Raw genomic sequence first — 14,970 nt, 5'->3', positions numbered from 1 at the left:
GTCTGGACAATCTGTTAGACTGACCAATGGAAGACCTGTTTGAAAACAAACATTATTTTTGCAATTCCAGTCGGTGACGTTAATGGCACAGAAATTACACACTTCAGCTTTAAATGTGCACAAATTTTTTCCTCATTAAAAAAAGTTTAATTCCTAAAGACATGAATTGTAATTTGGCAATATATGTAGGAAACCATGACCACTAACATTAAAATGAAGACTCCAGTCATACCAGTAACCTGTTTTATTCTACATGGAGAGGGTCCGCTCATGGAGGCTGCCATGTTGGAATCAAATGACCAGCCGAATACTACTCGCTTAATCTCAGTAACCGTCCTGTTATTTGACATTTTCATTCATTGATTAATCATGGCTGACTGTGAATACTTAATTTCTACAATGGCATCTGAAACTGAAAACTATTGAATTTAAATTATGCTACATCCAAGCCGCTAGATGTCAGAGCAAGTCCAAGATGACACAAAGACAAAAGTTATTGAGTGCACCTTTAAATAGATTGTAAACCTGAAAAATGCAATTATGTCATTATTTATTTAACTTGTTGTTGCAAACTCATATGACTTTGTTCTATGGAACACAAAACATGTTAGGTATAATGTTAGCCTCAGTCACTAATCACTTTCATTGTATGAGAATGAAATATCATCTTTTGTGTTCCACAGAAGTCAGTCAGTCATACAGGTTTGGAACAACTAGAGGTTGAGTAAATGATGACATATTTATATATATATATATATATATATATATATATATATATATATATATATATATATATATATATATATATATATATATATATATATATTGTGTATGACCTATTTCTTTAAATAGAAAACTGTATATTTTAATGGGTCTACTTAACCTGTTAAAAGGGACAGGTCGTCCTCCTGAATTAACTTTAACCACCAAACACTACTGTGTATAGACATACGTCCACCTAAAAACTGGTCTGTATTTATAACAGCTTCCCCATTATAGGATGTTTTGCCCCCTGAAACAACCTCAACAGAGTGCTTCTTCATCCATTTTAATGATCGTAACGTGCTGAAGGCAGAAACTAATTATTGCCATTATAAAACTCAACAGCAGTGATAAAGAGGAGAGGAGCTGGCGGGATGTGTATGGCAGTAGTTTCAAGCTCTGCTTTATCTATGCAGTGATGAATAAGTCTAATCTATCATATGTCTGGGAAAGCCCCAAGGCCTCCAGTCTGGAAAGCTGCCAGCTAGCGATCAGAGGTGTGTATGCATATTTGAACTGTGACTTTTAAGATCACCAAAGTGTATGCATGTGTATGCATGTGTATACATGTTGCTGTTGAATTGTGCGAGTACTAGGGGTGTAAGTATTTGCGCTGACAATGATTTTATTCCATTATGATCCTTTAATAAATGTGTTGCATTATGAAATTTGACAAGATTTGGTCATTCGGTTCAATCGGATTATTCTGATACTACTAAAGTTTTTTGTTTGTGTTTTTTTATTTAAATACACTGAAGAGACAAATGTAACTTGTTGAACAATTTACACTAGTGGATTTCTACATTATATTTATGGCAAACACTTTTATGCAAAGTGCATAAAAAAACACATAAAAAAACACTGATAAAACACGTATACTTTTATATAAAGTATACGTGTTTTATCAGTAGCAGATTCCCTGGGAATTGAACCCACAGCATTGGTGGTGCTAGTGACATGCATTACCAATTGAACTACAGAAACACTACACCTCAAAAATGGATCAAGAATTTTATGACATGACCTTACAATAATACATGCATGTAATTCATATTATAGTAATTAAAACTGATTATTAAATTCTGTACCCAATGCATTCAAATTTAATTGTTTGATCGGTGTAATGTAGGTGTGTAATGGTTTATCATGGCACAAGGCATCGTGGTTAAAATATGTGACGATGCGCATTGTTGAGACTTTTTTTTTTTATTACATTATTTTATCGTCTGTTCTATCCAAAACACGCAACGTCCTACACCTACTTAATACGGAATGGAAATCACTTCATTGGCACAAGGAGATATAAAATACGATTGCACACTAGCAGCCACTAGTTTGGCTGAAACTGCAAATACTGAAAGTGAAACCAGGATGTTTATTGAGAGTTCCATAATAATCTACTATATATAATGCTGAATATAATGTATAATAATGGTATAGGGAATATAATCCTAATGTCAAATGTCATGTAATTTGATTTCATAAGTAAATTATTATTATTTAACTGGATAAGCATGCATTTCCATTATAAATATATAATTTTAATTTAAAATACTTTAAATGTTTGTAATCAGTAACAGTGTGCAAGCAGCATATACTTAACATAATTCCTATATTTTCATTAAGCAGAATTATTAGCTAATATTTCCATTTGGTGTCACCATTGCCCTGTTCTGGGCTGTTTTAGTCCCAGTACATCTCTGATATATCATTTAACACTTTTAAAAACAGGACTTTAAGCTACATTTCTAAGGAAACAAATTGTTATACAAAACAAAATGTCTATAAAGTAGAGATGCACCGATTGCAATTTTCACTTTTGCAAGTGTGACCTGCCGATACAGATTTTTTCCGATTCCGATTTTCTTTCTAAGAACTATTATTGACCACATATACAAACAAAATCTACCTTTCTTCAATGCTAAATTTTATTTTCACAATAAAATAAATGATTAAACATTACAATTTCCCCCAAACTGCACTAAGATACAGGAACTTCTCTCACTTAAACAACTCTCAAAATAGAGTGCTCTGTGACTGGAAAGAGGTAGAAATAACAATTAACTGCAAATGAGTTGCTTTATATAACAGATGTCATTGTCCACTATTTTTACAAATTGACCTTTATGTCTTTATTACTCGTCTAACAAAACAATTCCAAAGATCTGAAAAACTGAAGTGTCCAATACACTCAACTTACGTTAGATGTACAAATATCAGTTGTAAAACTGAGCACTGCTTCGGGAACCATATCTGTCAACACTCCCGTTTTTCCCGGGAGTCTCCCGTTTTGTTATTTCTCCCAAAATAACTCCCGTAATTTGTATGGCCCAAACCACGTTATATGAATAATCACATCAATATATTTTTCCAAGGTGGTCCAGTTGCCAGATCTTGAATGAAATGCATCCTACTCACACAATCGACACATCATACAAATTACAAATCATGTATGACCACATGGCCACCTACAACCCATTTGCACTGTTGATATCTGCTCAGGCAGTAGACGCGGGATGTTAAATCAAGCATCACTGGTAGATGGGAGGAGAAGAATCAGCTGGTGCTCCGGCGAAAAAAAACTAAATATAAATGTACATTTAACAACAGCTGGAAGGAAGAATTGAATTTCATTTCCCGAAGCCATAATGACAATACCCACGCCTTTTGCAATGTGTGTCGCACTGATTTTAATATCGGACACGGTGGGAAAAATTACGTTAAATCACAACGGCACAATTTCAGACTCAGACTTTATTAGCCATTTGCAGTATAATACCACATTGGAAAAAGAAAATGTGCAAGAAGCTCAAGGTGCAACGTCAACACATAAAAGGACATAACATAAAACAAACAAGCAAATGCCACGTAAAACTCAAAACACCGTACAATAAAATCCATACATTGATTTAAAGTGCTTTGTTTAAAGTGATCACAGCTTGGGGAAAGAAACTGTTTAAATGACGATCAGTAGAACATTTGACAGAGCGATACCTTCTCCCTGAGGGAAGCCTCTCGAAGAAGGCCCTTGCAGGATGGCCTGAATCATCATTAACAATTTTTAAAGCTCGATCCAAAAGTCTAGCTTTATATGTAACCTCCAGAAGCGGCAAAGTGCAGCCAATAGTCCCGCTGGCTGAACGAACCACTTTGTTCAAAGCCTTCTTCTCTTTCGATGTGAGATTACCAAACCACACAGTAATACAACTAGTTAGAACACTCTCAATTACACAGTAGTAAGAATTCAGAAGAATCTTAGTATTTTGGGTGAACTCTCGAAGCCTACGTAAAAAGAAAAGGCGCTGTCTCGCTTTCTTAGCGATGTTAGTTGTATTAGAGCTCCAGTTCAAATCATGAGAGTCACACCCAAAAATTAACATTTCTCAATAATCTGCACATTTGAATCATCGATAGTAATAGGCACCTGATTCCTATTGTGACCAAAATCAATAACTAGTTCACACGTTTTTGAAGTGTTCAAAAGCAAGTTGTTTTCCTTACTCCATTGAACAACCTTCTCCACCTCCTTACGATAATGAGATTCATCGTTTAAACTGATCAGCCCAATGATTGTTGTATCATCTGCATATTTGATTATCACATTATTAGCATTGGATGCTTCAAGGTCATGAGTATACAATGCGAACAATAGGGGGCTCAAGATAAACCCCTGCGGTGAACCAGTGCTAACATACTGCTCATCTGAAATGCAACCATTGATTTTGACCCTTTGTGGTCGACTAGTAAGAAAATTAAAAATCCATTTACAAATGGCATCATCGAGTCCTAGACATTTCAGTTTGTGAAAGAGCTTTGTTGGGACCATTGAATTAAAAGCCGAACTATAGTCTATAAATAGCATTCTAGCATATGATTTATGTACATCTAGATGCTTATAGACAGAGTTTAAAGCAAAGGAAATGGCGTCCTCAACACTTCTGTTTTTCTTATATGCAAATTGTAGTGGGTCCACAGACACAGGGATTTGATCTTTGATAAAATCCAACAACAACCGCTCAAAGGTTTTCATCAGGACAGATGTGAGGGCCACTGGCCGATAGTCATTCAGACTCGTCACAGGTGTCTTCTTGGGCACTGGAATTATAAATGATCTTTTAAAGCTAACTGGAACAGTACACCTCACCAGTGACATGTTGAAAAGATCAGTCAGAACAGGACTAAGTTGCTCGGAGCACAGTTTAAGGACACGAGGAGGAATACCGTCCGGTCCAGGTGCCTTCCTCACCTTTGTCCTGGACAAGATCCTTTGAACGTCCTCCTGAATGATGGTAAAACTCTGCTCATTACAAGCAGGAAAAACAACAGGTTCAACATTTCCAATCTCAAAACGACAATAAAACTTTAGTTTGTTTGACAAGGATGGATCAACATTGGGACTGGATCCTCCTCTAGGTTTCCAAGCGGTGATAGAATTTAACCCTCGCCACATACGTCGTGGGTCCGCCTCCATGAAATGTCCCTCTATCTTAGCTCCATAGGCTCGTTTAGCAGCTTTAATGGCCCGCTGTTGTATTTTCTTATTCACATCACCATTGTACCACGGGTTCTGACTAGCATACTGTTTTTTTACCTTTTTTGGAACACAGCAATCAATGCAGAAATCAATGTACCCAGTCACTGCATCACAATACTCATCCAAATTTTCTGAACGGAACACAGACCAATCAGTAGCATCAAAGCATCCTTGCAGTTTCACTTCACTCTCCTTCGTCCAGCACTGAATAATACATGACGAAGGTTTTAATTGTTTACTCCTCTGTATATATGTAGGAAGAAGTAACACAGAGGAGTGGTCTGATTTTCCAAAGGCTGGTCTGAGACTAGATTGATAAGCAGATTTTACATTACTGTAGCAGTGATCCAGGATATATGCTCCCTTAGTTGGATGTTTAACATGCTGATAGTAGTTGGGAAAAGCAGTTTTAAAATTACTCTTATTAAAATCACCAGCTACTATAACCACAGCATTAACATGGGAGTTCTCAAATTTGTGTACAATGTCACTTAATTCCCGCAAGGCAACAGAAATGTCCGCCCCCGGATGTATGTAAACACCACACAGGAACATTACCGAAAACTCCCGAGGGAGATAAAAGGGGCGGCATTTCAAAATAAGACATTCCAAGTTAGTGTTGCAAGTTTTGTTCACGATAACACAATCCCTGCACCAAAGTTCGTTAATTAAAAAACACACACCTCCACCCTTCAATTTCCCGGTGCGCTCCTTCACCCTGTCCGAGCGGTGGACGGCGGCTGGAAAGAAGAGTCCGGCACGCCGCTGTGTAGCCACGTCTCTGTCAGACAAAACACGGAGCAGTCCCGGGCCTCGCGCTGAGTCTTAATGCGGCTCAGCAGGTCGTCCGTCTTGTTCGGCAATGGCTGAACATTCGCCAGGCAGATGGACGGCAGCGGGATCCTCGACTGGCGGCTGCGCAGCTTCACAAGCAACCCCCCTCGCTTCCCTCGGTGTCTGCGCTTCCGCCGCTGGTAGCCTGTAGTATCCCCACTCAGGGGCTCAGATGTACGGCGTGTGTGGCGATACCTCCGCCCAGTCCCTTCGCTCTGCTCCCGACCTCCTCGACCCGAGTCCTGGCCTCGCTTGCCTCGAATAGGACACGCATCGAAATCAGCACACCTCAGACCAGTATTGACAGATGACAATCCACAAACTTCCTCACGAATCTTCAGAAGTGTCTCGCGGCCATAGCTTAAAGTGGCAAGTGCATCAAAGATAAAAACAAACATAAAACAGACAGCACATAGAAGAGCCAATTTGTATGTATTGAGCCTGCCTCTGCCATCTAGCACCCCCCTTCCCCTCTCCCGGATTTGTGTACCCAAATGTTGACAGATAACAGGCTGCGTGTGTGACATGACCCGAGATTAAACAACTCTGGCAACGCGACGTCGGAAAATAACCACCTACTCTGTATCGAGGAAATTTATCAGATTTCTGATCCCTCTGTCCTCAACTATGGAGTACAGCTGGTCATCCAGGGCCATGAATTCCATAATTTCCTCGTAATTGCTTTGGTATTTTCGTTGCTCATATCAAGGAATGATAGGAGACGCTGCTGACTTGTGGCTGGCTCCGAGCTCTGGCTAGCTTTAGCCGCTTTCATTTTTTAGCTTCTTTTTTAAAATGGGCATTTTCAGCTGGGTGATGGTGTTAGAAATGTCTAATTAGGTTTGTTGATCCGAAAGTTATTGTGGTGGTTCCCCCACGTTGGCCTAACAATTATTACACATTTCGAACTTTATGTATTCTTCATTCACAGTGAAGATCTTCCACGCCAATGACATGTTTACGTGCGGCTGTGATGTTATTGCCTGCGCCGCTGACAACAAAACGGACCGGCTTGGAATCGGAAAGACATGAGAGGCTGACCGGCCGATCACCGGTCCGGGCCGAGCATGCGGAAAATCGGCTAATTCCGGTCCCTGGCCGGTCGATCGGTGCATCTCTACTATAAAGTAATAAGAAAAAATAAAAAAAGAATAAAAAAAAACCTTTAAACTAAAGAATCGTGAAACAAACCAAACCATTAGTTCAGTATCGTGAACCGAACCAAATCGTGAGATGAGTGAACCATTACACCCCAGTGTAATGAGATGCATTTTTACACACTACTAGTGAGTACTGTTTGAATAAAAATGATATCCAGCATTTACATATGTGTGCATTTGTGTGCTGTCCTACCTCAATGTGAACTGTTCGGTGGTGGTTGCGGAATTCATCATTATTTGAAATCCCACAGACTGTCCTTGTTTGAATGGGCTGGGCGGCACAACGATCTCTACGTCCCCATCCAGCCGGAGTCTGTTTTTGGGTGCTTTATTCTCCCCAGTGGCAATAGTCACTGTTCCAATCCTCTGCATATCCCCTTCTTGTCCAACAGCCTTTCCTTGCACCCTACCTGCAACACACTCTCTGCCCAGGCCCTCTGGAGGCAGGATGGAGAAGTGCAGTTCAACCGTGACAGGGACGGGTTCCTGTGTGCGTCTACGTGGAGGAGGAGGGTTGAACCAGGTTGTAGGGACGCCAAGCTGGGCTACACAGATTCCCATGTTTCCCTCTAATCGGCAGGCAGCGGATACAGAACCTTCCCCTTGGTCGCGAATCCCTATGACATGGATACAGGGCAAAAGTTCGGCAGGAGGATCCATGTCCTCCCACCTGCGGCCCGCAAGGTAAAACAACACCTGGATTTTTGAACGATCAAATCCTATCCTTCTTGTCACTAGGTGTGCTCTCACCTTCCAACCCAGTGTCAGGTGTGTAGAGGTGTGAAAGGAGTGTGGCAGCGCCCCCTGGAGGAATTCAGGTGGTACAGGTTCCTCTGCAGTGAAGTTGCCATAGCTACAGTTGACCGACAACAGGGGTGAAGGGCCAGCTTCGGGCAAGTGGAGAAAGAGCGGCTCACTGCGTGTCTGCAAGCTCCCGTTACGCATCACTTCCTGCGTGGCCTCCCGGAGAAAGAAGGATGACTCTGCACCCTGCAGTTGGCAGAACACGGGGAGGTATGTAGGTAAGGAGGATGAGAATCTGGGCATGAGATCACTACCACCACTTCTGCTCTCACACACTACAGATAGAGAGAAAGAGAAAGTATAATCAGTACTCATGTTTATTGTGTTTCAAAGACAGTTCAGATATGATTACACAAAGAGCTTCGAGTTATAATTTAAAAAAGGGGTGTTCATTATGTCGACTGTGATCGACTGGTCGATCGCAAGACAAAAAGTGGTCAATCTCTATAACAGGTCAAAAGGAAAAGGGAGCAGAAAGAGAAACTACACTAATAATGAGAATCTTTAAGATCACTTTTTATTTCCTTATTTTGGATTCCCCTTGCATGGATATCTGAAACGTAGGATACCAGGGGAAGGCTCATTCATATTTATGAGAAAAGCTTTACCTGACTGGATAGGGTTGGGTTACATTTTCTCCGACCAATGAGGTATTGCTTTCCTCATGAATATAAATGACTCATCCCCAGCCATGCAACGTTTAGGAAATGTCCCCCCCCGCACTGTTTGACTGACAGAAGGCTCCTATCTCTGTGCATGCTAATATGTGTGCTGTAAAAGAGTGCTCACTGTAATGCAGATACGCGCTTGTGTAACAGTCAAATATACTTCAAAATGCCCGTCTTGGCAAGGTATTAATAGAAACACAATCAGTCATGTCCAGAATTTGAAATTAACTTTGGCTCACCGGCCACTTTGGCTAGTAGTTTTCCAAGGTCACTATCTACTCAGCATCTTCTCTAGACAATATCCCCCTTCTTACAAAAACTGATAAAAGTAACCAGAGACATTGTTTGGACATTTTATTTGATCAAGAATTATATTGTTCAGCAGAACAAGAGCCTGATGATTTAATTCACCTTTGGAATATCTGAAATTAAATATGGCCAGTTAGAACAGGAGTAGGATAGAACTGGAAAATGTATCAATAAGTTGTCAACTCATGGAAGTTCAGATTTAAACCCCTTCATTCCAAATTGTCTTTGCCTATATGAAAGTTTACCATTGAGCTTTCATTGTTTCAGTGGCATTTGTAATAAGGCCATTACCACAGACCATGGATGGCTTCATATTACTGTGGTTAAGTTGATGTTAATAGTCTTTTCTAAAAATAAATAAATACTATAGTATTTGTTATGAAATAGCCTAAACACATTTAGAAAACTATAACTACAACTTTCACAGTTGTAATAAACATAGTCTAATAGACTTGTCCCAATAGATTTAATATGAATCTTTAACGGTTACAGTAAGAGTTAAATAAAAAAAAAAAAGGAGTAAGGATGATGTGTATTTTAAAAACTAACAATGTGTACTTGTAGTCACTTTCTTTCGACAGTGCTGTTTATAATGAAGAGGCTGTCTTGCAGCTTGAGAGATTTGACTTCCTCCAAATAGAGCTTTACACTAGAATGTTCTCTGTAGAATTCAAATGGTGACATTATTTTTGTGGTCTTGACGCAGCAATATGGAGTGAAGCTCGGCTGAATCACGCAAGTTCCACTCTGTTGATCTGGTCTCTGGAGCATGCTGATGTGCACTGCGGCAGTTCACGTGAAGGCACACTTCATTCATCCTGCACAGGTACGTGTGTAAGTTATTAGAAGCATATTTAGGGTGTATAAAGTGCTGGAGGCGAGGAGAATACAATTAAATTTGCTTTGGCTGAGGCTCAGAGTCACCTGACATTCACAGAATGTTCAAGGCAGGAAAAACCCAGAAAACTTCACCCACTAAAGTGGCTAGTAAGAGTGAGGAATGTACCCGCAGCACTGCAGGTTTGCAGGTGTTAATTTAAAACCCTGGTTATATCTAAAGTAAACGTAAACACCAGGACAAACAAAAATAGATTCTGAATCGGTGCAGTAGGACTTGGTGTAAATGCAGCCTGATAGACCAGTTACTGTCAATGCCATTAATACTAATCAAACAACAATAGCTTTAAAAAAATGTGAATGTATTATAATCTTCAGTGAAGACCTGTAATATATGCATTTTTATGGTATATTTGATACTTTCTTTCTATACATTTACTTGAAACTTAATGATACTGCTTTAAGAAATTTTAAGCAATGTTTTCATAATTTTTTTCTTTATTCTTACTTTATTCCTGACAGTTTCCTTGTCTTAAATAATGACTTGAGAACTTTAAACAAGGTTTAATTAAAAAATAAGTGAGTATTATTCTTAGTATCGAATTTTGTCAAATTTAACTGGTATAGGTACCAACTACTGAAATTTTTGTATCTTGACAACACTGCCAACAAAGAAAGGTAGATCTTACGATAATGCCGTTACGAAAAAGCTGATCTCATGTCATACAACTGTGAGCACCCCTGATTTAATGTGTCCCCTGGTTTTTGTTTTATTTTGTTTAATGAGAGTGTTTATTTACAGAGATTCAGGAGGCACTAATGAAATTAAGGCCAAGAGTCTTTGGAAGAAAAATTGCCTTTGTGTGTATGTGTAGACAGTAAGCCTGCTTTGAGTGAAACAGATGGTTCATTAGGATAAAGAGACAGAAACGGAGATAGAAAAGCGAGAGCATATTAAAATTTAAATTAATAAAAACTTTGTTACATTACATATTTGTCAGATGGTTTTATCTAGGGCTGGGTATTGACAACTACGTCACAATGCAATATAGGTTAAATCGCAATACATGTCAGGATTCAATACATGATGCATCACATTATCATAACTGGATTCTGACTGAAACATTTTACCATAATAAAACCCATGAAAACCTTTTTAGCAGTAGGCTTTATTCAAGCCCATGACCTTGCCATAGCTAACGTCATGCTTTACCAGTTGAGCTACCGAAAGCGTGTGTCTTCCTCACACTGTCACGACTGCCTGCATCTCCTCTGGACAGGGTAAGCCACTGTAGGATGGGTGTGTGTGTGTGTGTGTGTGTGTGTGTGTGTGTGTGTGTGTGTGTGAGTGAGTGAGTGAAAAAGAGAGAGGGAGGGTGTAACAGCATTGGTGGAAAGACCTCATGTTTGTGCCAAGGGCCAACTTTTTCACAAAATGCCCCCAAAAGTCAACAAAACGTCATTGAAATTGAAACCTGTCATTTAGTGGGCATTTTTACTCAAAGTAAAAGGTCCCGGGGGAGTATCTCAGGGCTAAGTGCCTGGCTCAAGGGCAAAATGGCACTGGACCAAGACTGTGACCTCGGCTTCTATATATATATATATATATATATATATATATATAAAATAAAAAACTGTTGGATTAGAAACCAAACCCCTCAGCTGAAAAACCACAACTTTACTCGATAACCACAAACAGTATTCAAGGGTCAAGGTTTGGCTGGTTGGCTTTGGCAGTTAGCTCATGCCAGCAGATGCCGTATCTACACCATTACGGGGGAAAAACACATTGTTTACACAAACGGCCATTTAAAAGTAGGCATGTATTCTGACTAAAAGACATTTTTCCCCAGTATCAAAAACAAGTAATAATAATAATAATAATAATAATAAACACAGTAAATGTTATACAAGTGACTGATTATTTGAAGGCTCTTAACAGCCTGACATTGTATTTTCCCTGTCAGCTGAAAGTAGCTGCAGCAGAAGAATATAGCGTAATCAACCTCACGACCAGGTTGCATCCTTCCGCAACTTTGTGTTGCAACTGCCATTTAGATGAATGGGAATGCTAATAGATAGCGCTCCACAAAAATATATAAGACCTCTTTTGGCTGTTTGATGCTAGCATTTATTCATGCCTGCTCCATCATATCTGTACTGTAAACACTCAAGTGTGAAGCGATTCCTTCATTCTCCTCTAATACATGTGCACCTCTGTCACAGTAAAATCCCTCAGCAGCACATGTTCATATTTTCTGTTAAGTATGTGACGGGAGCTCATCAGATCTCTCTGCCAATCAATCGTAAGACAGTCTGCCAAACAGTCAGCATGTGCCAAATGCTAGAATGAATCAGGCCCTAAATATACTGTTCTTTCCTGTTACAATTTTAGATTTGTACTTACAGAGCCAATGTGAAAAAAAATTATGCCCTACCAGAGACACACTATATTTGCATTTCTTTAAACTTGTGCTTTCAAATCAGTAAAAAGAATAATGATAAAGTTTTGGGTAAGTTTAGGTTAATGGCTTTGGAAAGGCAAGATCAGAGCCACTTTGCCATAGTTGTGACATATAATGTTAATTTTGCAATGAAGTCATCACTGCGTAAGTCAATGCAAGATTTACAAACTTTAATATTAAAGGTACTGTAAGAAATTTTAGCCATTCTAGATTTTCCACAAGCTGAGCCGCTAGAATAGCCACGCCCCCTCTTTCCAAAATCCTGCACTCCAAAGACACCAAATTAGCTTTATTGAGACCGACACTGAGCAGAAGCACTTGTCAAAAACAACAGCAGCCAAATTGCGACCTCAACTGACAAACTTTATGAGCAACATAGCAAAAAAATGGCCCGCGGACAAATTTTTGTTTGCTGTTGACAGATTCTAGTGCTGTCGCAGAGACCAGTGAGTTATCTTACGACACTCATTTCATTAATATCTTTCAAGGAGTAGGACATTTTTTTGTATACCTTTCCACGCAAAAATCAAACAAACATTTGCTTACAGCCCTTTTAAATTTCACTTAATGCTGAAATTATCTATGAGAAGTCTGAATGGAGTCTCTTTACATTCAAGCTGAATTAATTGCAGAACATTTTGGAGAAGAAAAAGATGACAACAAATTAAAAAATGTAATTGTGCCTTGCACTTGAACTGTAATTAATATCTTCTCACATATCGCTTTAACTTCACATAAAAAATGATACATCAGAGAATGGAAGTACTTTATATTACACATTTTAAACAGCTAGAGTTTATATCTCAGCTCTTCATAAGCCAAATATAAAATATTAAAACATATTTAAAAAAAATATATATATATATAAAATGATGCAACATACAATCCAAGTAGTTCAATATATTTTCTATTCTTATTTTCTTTGCATTTGTTTTCTCTCTTCTAATTTTGTTGCAATACAACAGATTTCCTGCTGATTCAGGGACTCTCATTTGCATGTTCTAAAATAGTGAGAGAATGGAAACCAACAGAAATTCACCTAGCTGCCTGGGATAGAACAGGGGTGTTATTATGTTGCTTTATCTCTCTTGTTACTCTCTCTCCTTAGGTAGCAGAGGTGAAGCATAGCAAAGGTGTAAAAATATAATGAAGATTTGGTATGGCGCTGCATTTCACAACAAGAGTTTAAACACATAATAATCCCTTCAGAGAGATATGCTCCTTCAGCGATTCATTTTAAATCAACACTGAAACAAAACACACGTGAGGGCTTGAGGACCCAGTGTCTTGAGAAACAAGGTGGGGATGATGGGAAATAGATAAATACATGCATCACATATCTAACACATTAAAGAAACAGTACACTTCAAAATGAAAATTCAAAAGTTAACTGTTGTTCCAAACCTGTTTGCTTTTATGTTTCAGTGGCGCACAAAAGTGGACAATTTTAAATGACATGTTTGCTACATTCCAAGTCTTTTCAAGCCATACAACAGCTTTTTGAAGAACATACCATCATTTCATTTTTTTTTTTTTTTTATCTATAATTTAAAAATAATGACACAAGTTTGCTTACTATATAGGGAAGAACAATTCCAACAGGGGCTATTTATGCTTTTGTTGCTCTTTTTGGAGCTTGCAATACATAGTCACTACAAACGGTCATTGTATGTAAAGACAATGTATATAAAGAATTTCTAAAAATTCCACTTAAAAACTAACAGTATACAACAGTGATGTCAAAAGTACAGGAACTTTGACACCAAGTTAATACTAAAATAAAAATACTATTTACAGAGGCCCTATTATGCTTTTTGGGAATGTACCTTTACTTTAGTGAGTAATATAGCTGTTTGGGAGTTACTCAAAAAGAACACTGCTCCTGAACTGCCTGAAACACCTGGTTTGCAGTCCAGCCATTACTTCTGTGACTACGTCACATTTGCATAATGCCAGCCTCAGGAATGTGCTGCTCAGGAAGCCTTGAGAGCTGAAACTCTGTAATGGTAAGGGGCATAACATTTCTGACACACTCTCTAAGTGGTTGACAATCACAACAGAACGGGCCAGCTGACCAATCAGAGCAGGCTGGGCTTTTTGGAAAGGGGGGCTTTAGAGAGACAGGAGCTACAACAAAGCATTTCAGACAGATGGTGAAAAGTGGTGCTAAAGAAATATACAGTATAAGAAATAATGAGTTTTTTGAACATTAAAAGCATGTAACCCTATTCTAGTAGACCCTCAAAATAACAATATAAACCTGTAAGTGACCATAATATGTTAAACGTGGAATTCAGAAAATCTTTAAAAATAAAAAACTGAGCCTCTACTCAAAAATAAAAACTGAGAAACATTCGAAAGAAACATGCTATTGTTTTAATTTTTTATTTACACAGAAGTAACATTTTAATTGGCTAAAGGAATTTGTTCAATAACATATTTCCTATTCTTTCTGTGATATCAGTGAAATGTTACTGGTATTGTTGCCAGCTACTGAAATTTGGGTATCGTGACAACACTAGTATACATATTTGGAAGAACATGAAATTGAGTAAAATCACAGAATTTTATTTTTTTGGGTGAATTCATGTCTTTAT

General features: G+C 38.5%; 1 protein-coding gene across 1 annotated transcript in view; it reads right to left on the bottom strand.

Annotated features, from left to right (window-relative positions):
• Positions 1 to 14,970, bottom strand: part of LOC127626776 (transmembrane protein 132C-like) — a 329,864-nt gene that overhangs the window by 220,186 nt on the left and 94,708 nt on the right. Inside the window, exon 2 of the mRNA XM_052102808.1 lies at positions 7,484 to 8,369. Coding sequence (XP_051958768.1) covers positions 7,484 to 8,369 — 886 coding nt within the window. The remainder of the gene's footprint in view (positions 1 to 7,483; positions 8,370 to 14,970) is intronic.

The sequence above is a fragment of the Xyrauchen texanus genome, chromosome 3 (assembly GCF_025860055.1).
Source record: "Xyrauchen texanus isolate HMW12.3.18 chromosome 3, RBS_HiC_50CHRs, whole genome shotgun sequence".
In the NCBI taxonomy this organism is placed as follows: domain Eukaryota; kingdom Metazoa; phylum Chordata; class Actinopteri; order Cypriniformes; family Catostomidae; genus Xyrauchen; species Xyrauchen texanus.
This window is presented reverse-complemented; position numbering and strand designations above follow the sequence as displayed.